Raw genomic sequence first — 20,797 nt, forward strand, 5'->3', positions numbered from 1 at the left:
AAGCAACTGTTTTCTTGGGGACTTTCAATGCTGTAGACATTTTTTGGTACCCTACCCCAGATCTGTGCCTCAACACAATCCTGTCTCGGAGCTCTACGGACAATTCCTTCGACCTCATGGCTTGGTTTTTGCTCTGACATGCACTGTCAACTGTGGACCTTATATAGACAGGTGTGTGCCTTCCCAAATCATGTCCAATCAATTGAATTTACCACAATGTCACGTCCTGACCAGTAAAAGGGGTTATTTGTTATAGTAGTTTGGTCAGGGCGTGGCAGGGGGTGTTTGTTTTGTGTGTTTTGGAGTTTTGATGTATGTTCTATATTTTATATTTCTATGTTCATTCTATGTTCCCTATCCTTGTTTTGTATTTCTGTGTTTTGGCCTGGTATGGCTCTCAATCAGGGACAGCTGTACTTCGTTGTCGCTGATTGGGAGCCATACTTAGGTAGCCCTTTTTCCACCTGTCTTTTGTGGGAAGTTGTTTTTGCATTGCTGTGTGTAGCCTGCAAAACAGTTTGTTTGTTGTGTTATTTCTTGTTTTGGTCTTTACTGGTTCACCGTTCAAAATTAAAGGATGATGAACTCAACCCACGCTGCGCCTTGGTCTACTCCTTCAGATGATCGTTACACACAAGTTGACGCCAATCAAGTTGTAGAAACATCTCAAGGATGATCAATGGAAACAGAATGCACTTTAGCTCAATTTCGAGTGTCATAGCAAATGGTTTGAATACTTATGTAAATAAGAGTTTTTTTTACATTTGTATTACATTTAGAAAAATTTCTAAAAACCTATTTTCGCTTTGTCATTATGGGGTATTGTGTGTAGATTGATGAGGGGAAAAAGTAATTTCATAAATTTTAGAAAAAGGCTGTAACGTAACAAAATGTGGAAAATGTCAAGGGGTCTGAATACTTTCCGAATGCTCTATATTTCAGTCCAAGTCAAGCACAGATAAGAAGTAATCAGGTAGGCCTATTTTATGACGTTTCCACTGGATCATAGCCTGACATTTTTCCCTTTCACGCTGAGTGGTTATCGAAAGGGAGAGACCTGGAAAGATTTTTGAAATACATTGAGGAACTATTGTAATTCTTAATGGAAGTAAAAACAGACTTTGTTTGCTTGCTGTTTGAGGTTAAGAAAACATTTTACTTTGAAAAGCTCCACATGTCATTAGTGGTGGTGTGTTAAGCCAATCAGAAATACTATTAGATCCCCAAATGGGCACAATGATATGCCTATATTTGCGAGCAGGCCATGGAGCCTATAGGCCTACTTCTATGTGTGCATGTCCTTCCTAAACATTGACAGGAGTGCTCCAAACAAAAGACAATCACTAAATTGACAAAACTCCAAAATGGAATGAACTTAAACTGAAACTTGTTTCTTACAAGCGTAGCATAGGTTGTGAACTCTACAAACAATGTTAACTCAACAATGATAACGGGAAGACTACAATAATATTGAATGCATTAACTGAAATTAACATAACCAAAGTAACAAACATTGTAGATTATAAATTATAGGAATTAACGGTAAATGTACTACTGATACTGTAATGGGGAATTGACATACACCAACAATCAAACACAAACAATTCACACAATGAAGTTATGAAACAATGAATGTACACAAATTGGTGAGAGAGAGCGCATTCTGGAGAGAACTGCATTGTGCATCTGGGCGCATGGTCACTCCGATGTCTGCACTGGCCATGCAGCATTTACGATGATACGGCCTCAGCAGGAATCAGGGCATTCATACTTCTTGCACTTCGAGGAGCAGTACAGAGCTGTTGTCAAGGAAGTGCTTTTGTGTTTTCTACAGGATGTACCGTCCCCACCTACCGTCAACCAATCATGTCAATGCGGAGATATACAGAGATATACAGATATACATTGTTAAACATTTGGGAGGCACATGATGATGCGGTATGGAGCTCGATTTGGCCACTGCATGCCACTGGAGGCTCTGCAATTGCATCACTCCCTCCATATTGAGCCTCTGACCACATTTTGGCTATTAGTCTAGGCCTCCGCAATGGAATAGTTCACTGAGAAGATTATTTCACTTATAATTCACTGTATTACAATTCCAGTGGGTCAGAAGTTTACATACACTAAGTTGACTATGCCTTTAAACAGATTGGAAAAATCCAGAAAATGATGTCATGGCTTTAGAAGCTTCTGATAAATGATGTCAATTAGCCTGAGTCAATTGGAGGTGTACCTGTGGATGTATTTCAAGGCCTACCTTCAAACTCAGTACCTCTTTGCTTGACATCATGGGAAAATCAAAAGAAATCAGCCAAGACCTCGGAAAAAAAATTGCAGACCTCCACAAGTCTGGTTCATCCTTGGGAGCAATTTCCAAACGCCTGAAGGTACCACCTTCATCTGTACAAACAATAGTACACAAATATAAACACAATGGTACCACACAACCGTCATACCGCTCAGGAAGGAGACGCATTCTGTCTCCTAGAGATGAACGTACTTTGGTGCGAAAAGTACAAATCAATCCCAGAACAACAGCAAAGGACCTTGTGAAGATGCTGGAGAAAACAGGTACAAAAGTATCTATATCCACAGTAAAACGAGTCCTATATCGATATAACCTGAAATGGGACCACTCAGCCGTCATACCGCTCAGGAAGGAGACGCGTTCTGTCTCCTAGAGATGAACGTACATTGGTGCGAAAAGTGCAAATCAATCCCAGAACAATTGCAAAGGACCTTGTGAAGATGCTGGAAGAAACAGGTACAAAAGTATCTATCCACAGTAAAACGAGTCCTATATTGACATAACCTGAAAGGCCACTCAGCAAGGAAGAAGCCACTGCTCCAAAACTGCCATAAAAAAGCCAGACTACGGTTTGCAACTACACATAGGGACAAAGATCGTACTTTTTGGAGAAATGTGGCCAAACAGAAATGTGGCCATAATGACCATCGTTATGTTTGGAGGAAAAAGGGGGAGGCTTGCAAGCTGAAGAACACCATCCAAACAGTGAAGCACGGGGGTGGCAGCATCATGTTGTGGGGGTGCTTTGCTGCAGGGGGGACTGGTGCACTTCACAAAATAGATGGCATCATGAGGAGGAAAATGATGTGGCTATATTGAAGCAACATCTCAAGACATCAGTCAGGAAGTTAAAGCTTGGTCACAAATGGGTCTTCCAAATGGACAATGACCCAAAGCATACTTCCAAAGTTGTGGCAAAATGGCTTAGGGACAACAAAGTCAAGCTATTGGAGTGGCCATCACAAAGCCCTGACCTCAATCCCATAGAAAATTTGTGGGCAGAACTGAAAAAGTGTGTGCAAGCAAGGAGGCCTACAAACCTGACTCAGTTACACCAGCTCTGTCAGGAGGAATGGGCCAAAATTCACCCAACTTATTGTGGGAAGCTTGTGGAAGTCTACCCAAAACGTTTGATCCAAGTCAAACAATTTAAAGGCAATGCTACCCAATACTAATTGAGTGTATGTAAACTTCTGACCCACTGGGAATGTGATGAAAGAAATAAAAGCTGAAATAAATAATTCTCTGTACTATTATTCTGACATTTCACATTCTTAAAATAAAGTGGTGATCCCAACTGACCTAAGACAGGGAATTTTTATTAGGATTAAATGTCAGGAATTGTGAAAAGCTGAGTTTAAATGTATTTGGCTCAGGTGTATGTAAACTTCAACTGTATATTTGTTACTGCTCGACTAAAACAATCTCGGTCAACCAACAGCCTAACAACCAAACAATCGACCAGTTGACAAATTGGGGTCAGCCCTACACACAAGTCATAGACTGTTCCCTCTGCTACCCACAGCATGCGGTATCAGAGTGCCAAGTCTGGGACCAAAAGACTCTTGAACAGCTTCTACCCCAAGCCATAAGACTGCTCAACATTTACTCAAATGGCTACCCTGACTATTTGCATTGACCCCCTTTTTATTTGCACTGACTCTTTGCACCGGCTCTATGCACACTCACTAGACTTTACCCACACACTCACACATACAACACTGACACTTCCACACACTACATACGCTCACACACACAAAACACACACACAAATGCATATTGACGCCACACACACTCACAAATAGACACACTTTCACACTCTTTCACACTCTTCACATACACTGCTGCTACTCTGTTTATTATCTATCCTGATTGCCTAGTCACTTACCCCTACCTACATGTACATAGTACCTCAATTACCTCAACTACCTCGTACCCCTGCACATACTCCATGTATATAGTCTCGTTATTGTTATTTTATTGTGTTACTGTTTGTTTTTGTATTTTTTTCTGCACATTTTTCAATTTTTTTTACTTTGCATTGTTGGGAAAGAGCTCGTTACTTTTCATAATGTTTTTCAAGCTATTTTGAAGCTTGAAGTAAGAATATATTCCAGTAAGAAGATATCATGACAGAACATCAATACATTTATCTTTCTCAGGGGGGAGTTGCATTGATGGACTAGATTCCACAGCTGAATCTAAAGAAATACTGCATTGACAACATACTAGACATTCTATTGCCATTTCCTTTCTTTTGCTCCAAAATATGTAACTGAATTGGTTCAAAATGGCTGAATGTCATACATATAGAACCAGAGCAAACCAGAGCATGTGACCTGAGTGTGTCAGCATGCAAGCACAAGTGTCTGTCTATGCATGTTTGCAACTGTGCACCCAGTGACAGTCATTTGCAACTGTGCACCCGGTGACACCCCTGTCACACGCTCATTTGAAGCACACATAGCTAGCTCACGCTACAACACCAAATCATGGACATAATTCCAGTACAGTCAAAGCCTTTTAGTTCAACATGTGTAGCCTTTAGCATTGAATTTGTATCAGCCTATAACATTTTACATTTTAGTCATTTAGCAGACGCTCTTATCCAGAGCGACTTACAGTAGTGAATGCATACATTTCATTTCATGCATTTAAAAAATATATATAATTGTACTGGCCCCCGTGGGAAACGAACCCACAACCCTGGCGTTGCACACACCATGCTGGCGTTGCAAACACCATGCTCTACCAACTGAGCCACAGGGAAGGTGTCACTACTAAAGTACAGCACACCAAAGTGCACTGAGGTTGAATGGGTTTTCACCCAATTTAACTCTTTACACTCGTACCCGTATACAGGTTGAAAATGGCTGATTTGGGCACTGATACATGCCTATATTGGAATGCAGTAGCTGTACAGTAACGAGCTATACATGATGTCAGAGCCCTGTCTCTGCGCTTCACAGCGCTGTGTGGGTTTTGACTGACAGCCGTTCTGAACTTGAGCACCTTGTGCAACAAGAAGTTGCCCCTATCCCTTCTCCTAATCAGGCAACTTTTGCAATTTTTTTGTTGTCTGAGTGAGGGAAATACTGTAAATTAAGAGGTCTATGTATTTTCGAAGAAGAGACGTTGAGGATTATAATAAATACCGCTTTGATGTCATACAAGCAAGACAAACACCTTTGAGTCCAAATGTGCACTTCACATTTCCATAGCATAAAATGCATGTCATATAGAGTGTCAACGTTTATGATCACTATGTTTGATATACAGTTACAAGATGACATGGCGTCATACACTGGGTTGTTCTGAACAGAATGATCCTGTTTGTCTATTGTGAAGAAATTTGGACTAACGACTCCTTTCTATGCACACAGAAATTATGATTTGTTTCCCTGAATTGCATTGTGAAAGCCTAACACTGCAATATTGAATTGTATAATTTAGCTAGTCATGTTGGTAATAGAATAAGCTTTCAAATGATGCCCACCTGACCCAGATTACAATTTATAATGGACCGTTTTTGGACTTCGTAAACAACAGTAATTGTTTGATGGTGGGGATCCAGTGTTGTGTTCAAAACAACTTCAAGTGTGCTTCCTCTAGTTCCTCAACAGCACAGTTAGGAGAGCTCAAAAAAGCACCTTATAGTTGAAGACTCTTCTTTGAGTCATAAAAGTGCATTGAAATTACTTAGGAACGGTGCACACTTGGAGACACCAGTTAGTCCTCTCACTCAAACCCTTTTAATTGTTTTGTCTTGTTGTACCTACCCCTTATTTTCCAGGAATATTCTTATCATGTTACTGAATGTATCCAGAATATTTTCAGATATCAACAAATTCAACACAAAGTACAATAAATGTAAAATGCACACAAAATCAACAGTGCAATGTTTGGATTCAGTCTTGGTCATGTCAACTGTTGTGTTCTCACCTTTGGTCTAATAATTTTTCCATAATATACAAACTGCTCATTTTACATTGCTACCATGGTTATGCATTTCATACTTCTTCTGTAAGAAACATTTCAGTTCTGCCCTATCCATATAGGCCAATTCCCACGAGTGTAAAGGGTTAAGCACTGTTCTGCACATCTTACCTTTCTGTATACAATCATGTTCGGCGATTCATCGGCTACTCCATTGCTCCCCTGCCCCATGCTGTTGGTCTGTGCCATGATCCAGAAGGGTGAACAGTGTCAGCAATGATCAGGTGCTGAAGCAGAGATTGGACAGTGGATAACATTATAACATGGATACATTATAGAAGAATCCACAAAAAAACAAAATGCCCAATGCAACTCTCTCCTTTGCATAGCTATGCACATTTAAATAACCTATCAGTTGTGAGTCTGTTTTTAATCATATGCTAACATGGTAGAAATGTTAATGGTGATCAACTAATTGATGTATTAACGACATGTTATGGCTGGTTCAATTTAGTACAACTAGTAGTAATTACAGTGATGTGATCGTCATCATTATTATTTTTGTCTTCTGTCATTATTAATTCCTTCAGTATTCCACCTTATTAAACAAATGCATAATGTCTAGCTTAAATGAAAGCTGATACAAAGACATTATTGATTTCTGTATTCATTATCATATGTAGCCTAAGATGACTGCTATAGGATAGTGCTTATTGACATTGGAGAATTCAATAGCCGGGGATCCGAGAAGGCAGCACACACCGTGGCAAGATAACGTGCACCCAAGCTCTAAATCGAAAATAGGCCCGAGTTGTTACACAAATATTTCATTTAGTGTCATTGTAAGATAAAACGTAAGTATAAAGGATACAAAAGACCGTTTAATTACAGACGGTGAGAAATGTTCGAGGGTATTCTGTGTGCATTCGAGGTTCAGCATCTTTATCGTCACCTCCAAAGATACCCACAATATCCTTTCAAGGATTCTTCCGATAAAGACAAATCTCTCATCATCGCAGAGCTAACAGTCAATGAAATGTCTCCTTCAAGACAAGACCCCTATGATATCAGGAGCATGGACAGATACTGCAAAAATGCCCGCTCCCTTTATCGACCGTTAATCTATGGGGAATAAAATGACAATAAGTACATAAGAAATCGTTCTTTGATGATTTACCTGAAAAACGCACAGCCTGCGAATATCCTGTTTCTTTGCAGAACTGGTGTGCCGTGCGTGCAGTATGTCAACTGGAAGACATAGGAATGCGAGGACAATTCATTGGCAATGGGAAAAGGCAAGCAAACGATGCAGACTTGGTTGTTACTTTTACCGCTTCCCTCCTCTCCACAATGATGCTGAAGCATGGACGCGCAGAATAACGTGAACGTGCTTCGATCCATGACCAATCATGTGAAAGAAATCCACTCCCCTATCTTGTAAATTTACAGGGACCGTCAGCTTGAAGTAGGATAGCGCTATGTTGTTGTTATAAAACAGTATTGATGATGATTGGGAATACACATTTAGTAAATTGCATATATTATTGTAATGAGTCCCGACCAAAACCAATAAATAAATGTATCCCTGTAGACTTTATGTATTGCTTATATTTCTGTACACACTGTTACATTTCGCATATTCAAGAGCCATTTTAATTTGTCTTTTCTAAGCATACATTGCTAGAATGTTAATCATATTGACATAGCCTAGAGATATCTGATTAGCATTTAGGTCATTAAATCTCTTTTCTTTTCATTTTTTTTCACCTTTATTTAACCAGGTAGGCCAGTTGAGAACAAGTTCTCATTTACAACTGCGAGCTGGCCAAGATAAAGCAAAGCAGTGTGACACAAACAACACAGAGTTACACATGGGATCAACAAAAGTACAGTCAATTACACTATAGAAAAATCTATATACAGTGTGTGCAAATGTAGTAAGATTAGGGAGGTAAGGCAATAAATAGGCCATAGTGGTGAAATAATTACAATTTAGCAATTAAACACTGGAGTGATAGATGCGCAGAAGATGAATGTGCAAGTAGAGATACTGGGGTGCAAAGGAGCAAAAAAATAAATAACAATATGGGGATGAGGTAGTTGGGTGGGCTATTTTCAGACAGGCTGTGTACAGATGCAATGATCGGTAAGCTGTATATGGGGATTTGGTGACAAAACGGATGGTACTGTGATAGACTGCATCCAATTTGCTGAGTAGAGTGTTGGAGGCTATTTTGTAATTGACATCGCCGAAGTCAAGGATCGGTAGAATAGTCAGTTTTACGAGGGTATGTTTGGTAGCAAGAGTGAAGGAGGCTTTGTTGCAAAATAGGAAGCCGATTCTAGATTTAATTTTGAATTGGAGATGCTTAATGTGAGTCTGGAAGGAGAGATTACAGTCTAACCAGACACCTAGGTATTTGTAGTTGTCCACATATTCTAAGTTAGAACTGTCCAGAGTAGTGTTGCTAGGCGGGCGGGCGGGTGCGGGCAACGATCGGTTGAAGAGCATGCATTTAGTTTTACTAGCATTTAAGAACAGTTGGAGGTCACGGAAGGAGAGTTGTATGGCATTGAAGCTCGTCTGTACGGTGCGCTACCTTAAATGCACGATTTACACTGATGTCGAGTGGCAAATACTTTGTTGTGCCCCCAGGAATCAGGGTGACAAAATGACTACCGTAATCAGAATGATGGGAAGTTTGAGAGCGCTCGATTTAATCTAAACAGTAAACAAAAAAGTTGTTTGACCTTAACCCGTTCGGCAATTTCATTGGTCTAATGAAAGCTTCATGCCGCCAAAAAACTGAGCACGTCACGTGTTTTTTTTTTTATAAAAAAAAATTGAAAGCGGGAAAAATCCATATATTAGCCGCGTCATTGTTTAAGCCGCGAGGTTCAAAGCGTGGGAAAAAGTTGCGGCTTATAGTCCGGAAATTACGGTATACAGAATGGTGTCCTCTGCATAGAGGTGGATCAGAGAGTCACCAGCAGCAAGAGCGACATCATTGATTTATACACAGAAAAGAGTCGGCCTGAGAATTAAACCCTGTGGCACCCCCAAAGAGACTGCCAGAGGTCCAGACAACAGGCCCTCCGATTTGACACACTGAACTCTATCAGAGAAGTAGTTGGTGAACCAAGTCTGCATCGTGAACCAGGCGAGGCAGTCATTTGAGAAACCAAGGCTGTTGAGTCTGCCAATAAGAATGCCGTGATTGACAGAGTCGAAAGCCTTGGCCAGGTCGATGAAGACAGCTGCACAGTATTTTATTTTATCGATGGCGGTTATGATATCGTTTAGGACCTTGAGTGTGGCTGAGGTGCACCCATGTTCAGCTCGGAAACTAGATTGCATAGCGGAGAAGGTACGGTGGGATTCAAAATGGTCTGTTTGTTAACTTGGCTTTTGAAGCCTTTGAAAGGCAGGGTAGGATAGATATAGGTCTGTAACAGTTTGGTTCAAGAGTGTCTCCCCTTTGAAGAGGGGGATGACCGCGGCAGCTTTCCAATCTTTAGGGATCTCAGACGATACGAAAGAGAGGTTGAACAAGCTAGTAATAGGGTTGCAACAATTGCGGCAGAAAATTTTAGAAAGAGAGGGTCCAGATTGTCTAGGCCAGCATGATTTGTAGGGATCCTCTGCTCTTTCAGAACATCAACTATCTGGATTTGGGTGAAGGAGAAATGGGGGAGGCTTGGGCAAGTTGCTGTGGGGGGTCCAGAGCTGTTGACCGAGGTAGGGGTAGCAAGGTGGAAAGCATGGCCAGCCATAGAGAAATGCTTATTGAAATTCTCGATTATCGTAGATTTATTGGTGGTGACATTGTTTCCTAGCCTCAGTGCAATGGGCAGCTGGGAGGAGGTGCTCATATTCTCCATGGACTTTACAGTGTCCCAGAACTTGGTTGCCTACAATACATCTCCATTTACTTCATTATGCATGCACAGTATGTATAGCTTTCGGGTTTAGCTGACATTGTGTACTAACTTTTTTTCTGTCTTCAGTCCTGTTTGCTGCTATGGTCAAATAAATGCATTGTACTCAGTCCTGAATATCCAGAAATAATGAACAACCTCTTTAGCTGCAGCATCTTTGACTGGGAGGCACACCACTGTCAGAGTGCAAAGGATTTGCACAGAAATGAGCTTCAAGACTCATGTGTCTCATCCCAACCCACACCCTGTTCCTCCATCTCACTTTCATATTTCCCCTAAACTTCATGTAATGAAAAAATGTTTTCAAAGGATCAGAATTATCCAATAAGATGGTCCTTGAAGACTGTCAGTACACCTTGCACAGTATCATACATTTGTTGGCATGTATAAATCCACTGATACTTTGTATTTCCATAGACATTATGTTTAGGGTGCATGCAGTTAACCCAGGATGCCTAGAACTGGAAATCTATCACCAACAGTTTGTCTACAATCATATCTAGGGGCCTCTCACTTCATCAAGCAGAACAGTCTTTTAGAACCCTTTCTCCCTCTCCCATCATTCCATATCTATTCGAGGTGCCGTACTCAGTTCCGGTGAGCTCCTACCCAAGTCAAGCACTGCCTCTATGCAGTATTGACTGCATGTTACTGGGGATCTCCATATATTGAACACCTCCGTATAATTAACTACAGAGTCATGCCTGGTCAACTGGGCCACCTGGGTACCTTCTGAGAATTGTAGCCCATCCTGTGAGAGAACCCTGTGGGTTTAACATATGTCACATTCCCTGCATCCTTCTTACCCACTTGCCAAGACTGATCTATGCACAAAAGTCAGCTACAACTGAGTGCAGCAGTCCTAGGGGGACCATATGGAGCTCTGGAGGTAGATGCTATCACTGTTCGCTGCAAAATGTATGCAAATATTTATCGTATGACCAAGATGAAAACAAAGTCTTTGCTCATTATAAAAAAGCCCAGTTTTCGTTTTATTTTTCATTCATTTTTCAATAGAAAAACAAATGCAATACATTTTTCCTCTATATTTGATCAAACAATGGAGGATGTACTTTAAGCTTATGTTCTTTTATTTCAGATGTCTGTGTTTTTTCACAGGATCATACACAGTTCAGGGAATTCACACAGTAAAGAACATTAGAGCCATCTGGTGGTTCAAGACAGAACACTTCCCAAACTAGTGCAATGATAATAGAATAGTGATTACTGCTAGCCAGACATAGTTTTAGAAAATGCCAGACGTGCCTTATTTGACTTATCTTTACACATTTAGATCTACAGTTGAAGTCGGAAGTTTACATATACTTAGGTTGGAGTCATTAAAACCCATTTTTCAACCACTCCACAAATTTCTTGGTAACAAACTATAGTTTTGGCAAGTCGGTTAGTTCATCTACTTTGTGCATGACACAAGTAATTTTTTCAAACAATTGATTACAGACAGATTGTTTCACTTATAATTCACTGTATCACAATTCCAGTGGGTCAAAAGTTTACATAAACTTCCAGTCCTTCCAGTTCTCTGCAGCCAATGACTGGAATGAACTGCAAAAATCTCTGAAGCTGGAGACTCATTTCTCCCTCACTAGCTTTAAGCACCAGCTGTCAGAGCAGCTCACAGATCACTGCACCTGTACATAGCTCATCTGTAATTAGCCCATCCAATCTACCTCATCCCCATACTGTATTTATTTATCTAGCTCCTTTGCACCCCAGTATCTCTACTTGCACATTCATCTTCTGCACATCCTACCATTCCAGTGTTTAATTGCTATATTGTAATTACTTCGCCACCACGGCCTATTTATTGCCTCACCTCTCTTATCCTACCTCATTTGCACATGCTGTATATAGATTTTACAGTATTTTTGATTGTATGTTTGTTTAATCCATGTGTAACTCTGTGTTGTTGTATGTGTCAAACTGCTTTGCTTTATCTTGGCCAGGTCGCAGTTGCAAATGAGAACTTGTTCTCAAATAGCCTACCTGGTTAAATAAAAGTGAAATTAAAAATAAAATTAAAAACACTAAGTTGACTGTGCCTTTACACAGCTTGGAAAATTCCAGAATATTATGTCATGGCTTTAGAAGCTTCTGATAGGCTAATTGACATCATTTGAGTCAATTGGAGGTGTACCTGTGGATGTATTCCCACGCCTACCTTCAAACTCAGTGCCTCTTTGCTTGACATCATGGGAAAATCAAAAGACATCAGCCAAGACCTCAGAAAAAAAATTGTAGACCTCCACAAGTCTAGTTCATCCTTGGGAGAAATTTCCAAACGCCTGAAGGTACCACGTTCATCTGTACAAACAGTTGTATGCAAGTATAAACACCATGGGACCATGCAGCCGTCATACCGCTCAAGAAGGAGACGCGTTCTGTCTCTTAGAGATGAACGTACTTTGGTGTGAAAAGTGCAAATCAATCCCCGAACAACAGCAAAGGACCTTGTGAAGATGCTGGAAGAAACAGGTACAAAAGTATCTATATCCACAGTAAAACGAGTCATATATCGACATAACCTGAAATGGGGTCACTCATCAAGGAAGAAGCCACTGCTCAAGAAACCACCATACAAAAGCCAGACTACGGTTTGCAACTGCACATGGGGACAAAGATTGTACTTTTTGGAGAAATGTCCTCTGGTCTGATGAAACAAAAATAGAACTGTTTGGACGTAAATGACCATCGTTATGTTTGGAGGAAAAAGGGGGAGGTTTGCAAGCCGAAGAACACCATCCCAACCGTGAAGCACGGGGGTAGCAACATCATGTTGTGGGGGTGCTTTGCTGCAGGAGGGACTGGTGCACTTCACAAAATAGATGGCATCATGATGGAGGAAAATTATGTGGCTATATTGAACATCTCAAGACATCAGTCAGGAAGTTAAAGATTGGTCACAAATGGGTCTTCCAAATGGACAATGACCCCAAGCATACTTCCAAAGTTGTGGCAAAATGGCTTAAGGACAACAAAGTCAAGGTATTGGAGGGGCCATGACAGAGCCCTGACCTCAATCCCATAGAAAATTTGTGGGCAGAACTGAAAAATCATATGCGAGCAAGGAGGCCTACAAACCTGACTCAGTTACACCAGCTCTGTCAGGAGGAATGGGCCAAAATTCACCCAACTTATTGTGGGAAGCTTGTGGAAGGCTACCCGAAATGTTTGACCTAAGTTAAACAATTTAAAGGCAATGCTACCAAATACTAATTGAGTGTATGTAAACTTCTTACCCTCTGGGAATGTGATGAAAGAAATATAAACTGAAATCAATCACTCTCTACTATTCTGACATTTCACATTCTTAAAATAAAGTGTTGATCGTAACTGACCTAAGACAGGGAATTTTAATTAGGATTAAATGTCAGGAATTGTGAAAAACTGAGTTTAAATGTATTTGGCTAAGGTGTATGTAATCTTCCGACTTCAACTGTATGTAGTAGGTCCGCTCAGTCAGGAAAGATCAATGTGAGAAACGTTTTTCTAACTGTGTAGAAAAACATTTTCTGGTCCTCCCGAGTGGTGCAGCGGTCTAAGGCACTGTATCGCAGTGCTAGAGGCGTCACTACAGACTCGGGTTCAATCCTAGGCTGTGTCGAGACCCATGAGGTGGCACACAATTGGCCCAGTGTCATCCAGGTTAGGGGAGGGTTTGGCCGGCCGGTATGTCCTTGTCCCATCGTGCTCTAGTGACTCCTTGTGGTGGGCCAGGCGCATGCACGCTGATTTTGTTCACCAGCTGTACAGTGTTTCCTCACACACATTGGTCCGGCTGGCTTCCGGCTTAAGCTAGCAGTGTGTAAAGAGTCAGTGCGGCTTTGTGAATATTCACTCTTTTGAGAGTTTTCCTCATGTCAGCCTTGGAGAGAAAAAGCACCTGGTAATCCAGAGCAGCGAGAGCTTTCCTGGATGGCTCAGGCTCGTCTGCCTCAAAGCAAGCATAGAATGTGCTAAGCTCCTCTGGGAGGGAGGCTTAGGTGGGCACAACACAGCTGGATTTGTCTTTGTATTCCGTGATAACCATCCGTCGCTAGTCTGAGTTGTCGAACATCGATTCATGTTTGAGTTTGTATTGTCTTTTTCCGTCCTTAATGGATTTGCGGAGCTCAACCCTGTTTGCCTTGTACGCGTCTCACTCCATTGAATTTTCACATACACATATTTAGCAGATGTTATTGCGGGTGCAGTGAAATGCTTGTGTTCCAAGCTCCAACAGTGAGGGTAATATCTAACAAATCACAACAATACACACAAATCGAAAAGTAAAATAAAGGAATGAAGAACTATAAATATTCGGACGAGCAATGTCGGAGAGGAATTGACTAAAACACAGTAGAATAGAATACAGTTTCACAGGGAGGGGTTCAGACCTAGGGCCACATTCTTACATAGGTATTCCTCTTGTCCAGATGGGATAGGGCAGTGTGCAGTGTGATGGAGATTGCATCGTCTGTGGACCTATTGGGGCGGAAAGCAAATTGAAGCGAGTCTCTAGGGTGACAGGTAAGGTGGAGCTGATATGATCCTTGACTAGTCTCTCAAAGCACTTCATGATGAGAGAAGTGAGTGCTACGGGGCGATAGTCATTTAGTTCAGTTACCATTGCATTCTTGGGTACAGTATTACATGGTTTGCTGATTCTTCAAATTCCTATCCAGGCTTTGTAATATCTGGCATACGTCAGCAACGCCTGGGCTGAGGACGCGCCCAATATGTTACTTGCAGCTGTCCAGAGTGTACTATCACTTTAACAGGCTGATGTTAGAAGTTAAAACTTCAATCCCCAGAATGCACAGCGGTTTGCTTCCTCGAACAAAAAGCGAAAACAAAAGAAATCATACATATCTCAAAACTAATTTTTGTGAGCTGAACCGAGAAACGGGCATACAACTGACAGTGTCCAGTCGTTGCACCATACATCTAAAGCAGGGGGCTGACATGGCTTTGAAAAGAATACAGAAGGTAAGTCTGTCCATAAATGTTTTTACGTCGTCATGCTAATGAACGGTTGGTCGATGTCCTGACACAAAATCCAACGATAGCATAACGTTAGCTAGTGGCTATTGGTCTGTATGCTCTGTTCTTCAACTAGCTAGCCTAGTTAACGTTAGCTAGCTAGTTACGTTAACTACCAGCATCAGTCAATCAGTAACTAATTAATGATCAATCAGTAACTGGCTAAATTAACTAGCTTTCGGTGTAACTTTAGTTGGCTAGATAAATTAGCTAGCTTTCGGTAGTTATGTCGCTGTTCTGGTTATTCCTGTCTATGGTGAGCAATGTGGGCCTTAATAAAAACGCTTCTGGAACCGCGATCATCACGAGTGGCCTATTGTATATCAGCTTGGTTAACTTTCAGTGTATATTTCAACATAACATATCATCAATGCGCCATAAATTATGTCATTCATTACATTTTGCAGTAAGTTATTGATATGGGGATCAATTCCAATCTGCAGATATAAGCTAGCTATAGCAAGGCCTCCTTGAATCTGTATAAAGTCATAGACCACAAGACTGGCTTGTCAAAGTAACAACATTGTTAAGTAGTCAATGCACATGCACATATATGGAATTTCCCCCCTATACAGAATTCATTGTGCAACCATGCTTTGTTTTGTTGCTTTTTTTTAACAGGAGTTGCATGACTTGCAAAGGGACCCTCCTGCTCAATGCTCAGCCGGACCAGTTGGAGAGGACTGTAAGTTCCAGTACAGTTGTTGTGGCCACCCCAAATAAACAAATATTAATGCAGAAATAAAATTGGATGAATACGGACTTTGTATGTGACTCAATTGATAGGACATGAAGGGGAGTTTACTTGGTCAACTCATTCCTTTTAGATTACTATTTGCGTTGTATTATTGTCAATAATTATGATTTATTCTGTCTCATCTTTATTTTAGTGTTTCATTGGCAAGCCACCATCATGGGACCTGTAAGCCCTTTTCTAAATTCACATTTTTTTCTAGTATAATTGTCAACATTATGTTGATTGCTGGTAGAAGCTCTTTATTCTGCATTGATCCCATTCGTTACAAGCTCAACCTTTTTGCACCACCAAAGGAACAAGTGTCTCCTTGTCTTACTGTATAGCCTTCTGTAACTGAGTTACTTACATGATATGCTTGGATGTGTATCGTCTCTAGTAAACCCCCATCACATTCTTGTTGCTGTAAACAATGACACATAAAGTGAGGTTGACTGTGGGCTTTAACATTATATGGAGTATTGGATGTTACTTTATGGTTCACATCACTGGTTTAACAATTCACCTTTCATCTCTCTTTTAGACTGACAGCCCATATCAGGGAGGAGTGTTCTTCCTCACGATCCACTTCCCCACAGACTATCCCTTCAAACCACCAAAGGTTAGAAACACCTCGCAGCTCCTGTTATTACTCAATATTCCCCTGGGTGTATAGCACCCTCAACCACATATTTAGGCCTGACATTTTTTCTCTGCATGTATTGTTTTTCCATAGGTAGCCTTCACAACGAAAATCTATCACCCAAACATAAACAGTAATGGTAGCATCTGTCTGGACATTCTGAGGTCACAGTGGTCCCCAGCACTTACAGTTTCGAAAGGTAAGACAAACTGGCTTACATTCACAGTTTGTAAACCAACTTTTTTTTGTCTTGTTTCTACCCTAATTGCACAATATAAAATAATTAAAGCAAAATGCATCTCAAATGTTTTCCTAATTTGTTCAACTGTTGCCCTTGACAATATTGTGGTGGTGTAATTGCAGAATAAACTCATCTTGGTTATCCTCACCTTTTTGTTCTTCCAGTTTTATTGTCCATATGTTCTTTGCTATGTGACCCAAACCCAGATGACCCCCTAGTCCCAGACATAGCACACATCTACAAGCAGGACAAAGAAAAGTAAGTTAACTCTCTCACACACACAAACCCCATCCCTCTTTTAGCAGGAAAATGTGTGTATATTTTTTATTTTTTATTTAACTAGGCAAGTCAGTTAAGAACAAATTCTTATTTTCAATGACGGCCTAGGAACAGTGGGTTAACTGCATTTCTTTCATGTTTACAGCTTCTAGTCAATTATAGAATAAACATATATTCTGAAAGTAGACACTCGTACCAGGATATCTACTGTATAATGATATAGCTGCTGAAACAACAAGACTGGCTGAATGTACATTTTGGCTGTAGATTGCGCAATCAATATTTGTTAAACCTGGTTTTCATTTTCTTTTGTTTTTACAGGTACAACAGATTAGCAAGAGATTGGACTCAAAAGTATGCAATGTAAAGGACTGAAGTTTGAGACAACGGAAAAAGCTTAAGCAAATTCATTTCCTGGACACCTCTGAAAACAAAGTACTGTTGCCACCCCTCATCCACACTGGTTCAAGAAAGTGTTTTATATGGGAAGCACTTTCTGTGCCCAAATTAACTGTTTTTATGCTTTGAACTCATTATTTTCTTTGACATTCCCAATGTTATATAAATTATTGTTCAGTTATTGCTGAGATGGCCATAAAGATTTTAAAAAATATATATGTATGAATCCAGTCCCCCCATCCCTCATCTTATAGATCATTTTTCTTTCTTTTAGATATTTTTATTGTATAGTATCAAGCTATACTTAATCTATTTTTATTATTTTGCATTAAAAAGTAAAATGAATGGATCTTGTCTTTATTGTGATACTAGAGATGAGTTGTATTGTGTCCTGTGTGGCTCAGTTGGTAGAGCATGGTGTTTGTAAGTCGCTCTGGATAAGAGCGTCTGCTAAATGACGTAAATGTAAATGCAACGCCAGGGTTGTGGGTTCGATTCCCACGGGGGACCAGTACGGAGAAAAAAATGTATGAAATGTATGCATTCACTACTGTAAGTCACTGGATAAGAGCGTCTGCTAAATGACTAAAATGTAAATGTAATACTAGAGATGAGTTGTATTGTGATTTCCAGTTCTGGGCCTTAGGGTTTAGAGAAGTGCAGTATTTCTTTCCCATTGTGCATCAACCCTTTAACTGAAGTGATTGAAAAGGAAGCTACATTATGGCAATATCAAAAAGCACCCTCTTAGCATATCAGAGGGGAAATTGGGGCTTCTAGCACATTGCTTTTTATACCTGTCCATTTCATTCAGATCTAAGGCTTTTTCTGGTCAGGGCAGCAGATTTCAGAAATTGTCCCCCATGCCATTTTTTTACTTCACCACTAGATGGCAGCATTTACCTGCTATGCTCAGTTTAATGGCAAATTACACCAATCAATTGCAGTTACCTCGTTTTTCCAAATCAATACCTCCACAGTTAATGGCATGGTACGTTTGCTTACTTCAGCAACTTTCAGGTTTAATTATTTGACAGGGAATTCTGACTTTACAGAGGCTCTCTAGGCCTATGTGAGGATAAAAGTTGACATTGTGAACTTAAACATTGAATTATAATAAAATATGCATACTGTTTGTTCAGTCCCCTTGGTGTAGCCTATGCACTACCTGAATTGCTGTGGAATAGAGCTGTAAAATGTAGGCCTAAATGAAATTGCCCATAAATGATTCCATTTCTGAGGTAATGCAACTATCTTTACTGGTATCGACAATGTTATCTCATGGTATCAACTTGTACAGAAGCAGTTGCAACATTAAGGCTCTTGTTCCTGTATTGCAGGGTTCCAATAGGTGGCTGCGGGTGATTTTTATTTGGCCCCCAAAGTTTTCTGAGCAAAAACATATATATTCATTGTTGGCCAAAGGACTATAAAATCACCAGGAAATCGGCTGTGATTTTAATTTATTTAAGAAATCTGTTCCTAAGTATTCCCATGGATAAATAGAGGCATATGTGCTCATATCCCAATGTAATCAAGGTTTGAAATGATTGTTTTCAAGTACTATATCTGTTTGGGCTTCTTGCGGTTATTTTGCAGTGTATATATATTATTTATGTTCTGGCCTCCCGACATACCACTCAAGAAAAAAAGGGGCCTTGGCTGAATGTAATTTGGGCCCACTGCCTCAGGATGCTTTAGAATGTGAATTGCTTCCTAAATGTTTCATGAATAGAAGACATATAAGCTGAAGTCTGCATTGGTGGGACACTTTTTGGTAGATAAATCACTCTACCACAAATCAAGTGATGTTTAGTTCAATTAAGGTAAAATCGACTTTTTTTTAATGAAACAAGAATTTATTATTCAGTGGACACTACAACCCCTAAAACATCATAACCCTACTTTTGCTGAAGCGTGTCTTTCAGTGTTAGTGGCACACTTAAGTACATGAAGCGGACACTTTTGTCATTAGAAATACATTTGTGTCCCACTCTACCTGGCACTTGTGAAATCGTCAATAAGACTTTGTAGAGGCTTAGATAACACTGTCTGTTTAAAAATGACAACCTTTCACTAGACCCTCTCCATGTCCTTGTCAAATTGATTTGGGGACATTCCAAGCTCTTGGTGAAAATCTAATTAAAGGAGTCTGCACAGCTTTTAATTGATACTGAAACACCTCTATTACCCCCCAAATGCTGTCCACTTTCATAAATGTAGCCTCTTTTCTATCCTCCCTTTCTTACATATAATTGAGAGAATCCCAATTGCATAGGCCTACTCCTTGAGTTCTCTTTTCTTGCCGCCTCCTCAAAACCCATTGAATCAGATAGACAGAGGTCCCACCACTCTGAGCTTCTTCTCCAATGGTTCTGAGAAGGAGGTGAGGAGAGACTACTCGAGGACCATGCAATTGAGATTCTCCCATTGTCCTTTCCTTTCCTACTCTTATTTCCCACTAATTCCTTCCAATGTCATCCTATGCTGTTTATGTGCCTTCAAAAAGTATTCATACCCCTTATTCCACATTTTGTTGTGTTACATACTTAATTCAAAACGGATTACATGTTTTTCCTTCCCCATCTACACACAATACTCCATAATGTTTTAGAAATGTTTGCTAATTTATTGAAAATGAAATGCAGAAATATGTAATTTACATCTCAATTTAATCAATTCACACCACTGAGTCAATACTTTGTTGAATAACCTTTGGTGGAGATTACAGCTGTGATTATTTTTGGGTAAGTCTGTAAGAGCTTTGCACACCTGGATTGTACAATATTTGCCCATTATTCTTTTTACAATTCTTCAAGCTATGTCAAGTTGTTTTTTGATCATTGCTAGACAGCCATTTTCAAGACTTGCCATAGATTTTCAAGGCGATTTAAGTCAAAACTAACTAGGCCACTCAGGAACATTCAATGTCATATTGGTAAGCAACTCCAGTGTAGATTTGGCCTTGTGTTTAAGGTTATTGTCCTGCTGAAAGGTGAATTTGTCTCCCAGTGTTTGTAGACTGAAGCAGGTTTTCCTCTAGGATTTTTCCTGTGCTTATAGCTGTATTCAGTTTCTTCTATCCTAAAAAACTCCCCAGTCCTTGCCAATGACAAGCACACCCACAGCATGATGCTGCCACCACCATGCTTGAAAATTATGGGATTATAATGATGACAGAACTAGGTGAGTTCGTATTTAGAATTTTGTGATCGCACATTGAGATGTGGTTGCAAGTACGTTTAGCTAATGTGTAATTTAATTTTGCAAGCT

The 20,797-nt window shown here is 40.2% G+C and overlaps 2 protein-coding genes across 4 annotated transcripts in view; one reads left to right on the forward strand and one right to left on the reverse strand.

Annotated features, from left to right (window-relative positions):
* The window catches only part of LOC115153274 (regulator of G-protein signaling 7), a 108,548-nt gene extending 100,871 nt beyond the window's left edge, over positions 1 to 7,677 (reverse strand). The window contains exons 1-2 of one of the 2 annotated variants that reach the window (XM_029698538.1): positions 7,425 to 7,677; positions 6,419 to 6,534 (exon numbers count right to left, since the gene is read on the reverse strand). In XM_029698538.1, the coding sequence (XP_029554398.1) occupies positions 6,419 to 6,496 (78 nt within the window). In that variant the 5' untranslated portion in view covers positions 6,497 to 6,534; positions 7,425 to 7,677. The remainder of the gene's footprint in view (positions 1 to 6,418; positions 6,535 to 7,424) is intronic. The other variant, XM_029698539.1, reaches the window with a different exon arrangement.
* Positions 7,678 to 14,948: 7,271 nt separating this feature from the next.
* Positions 14,949 to 17,869, forward strand: LOC115153275 (ubiquitin-conjugating enzyme E2 D4). Of its 2 annotated transcripts, none has more exons than XM_029698541.1 (7): positions 14,949 to 15,175; positions 15,851 to 15,914; positions 16,120 to 16,151; positions 16,507 to 16,584; positions 16,699 to 16,804; positions 17,053 to 17,104; positions 17,447 to 17,869. In XM_029698541.1, exons 1-7 carry the CDS (start codon positions 14,972 to 14,974, stop codon positions 17,490 to 17,492), a joined length of 582 nt encoding a protein of 193 aa, XP_029554401.1. In that variant the 5' UTR covers positions 14,949 to 14,971; the 3' UTR covers positions 17,493 to 17,869. The 2 variants fall into 2 exon arrangements, with proteins under 2 accessions (XP_029554401.1, XP_029554400.1); XM_029698540.1 differs by having other exon boundaries at positions 14,977 to 15,175; positions 17,011 to 17,104.
* The last annotated feature ends 2,928 nt before the right edge of the window (positions 17,870 to 20,797 follow it).

Source organism: Salmo trutta, chromosome 18 (genome assembly GCF_901001165.1).
Source record: "Salmo trutta chromosome 18, fSalTru1.1, whole genome shotgun sequence".
NCBI classification, from domain to species: Eukaryota; Metazoa; Chordata; class Actinopteri; order Salmoniformes; family Salmonidae; genus Salmo; species Salmo trutta.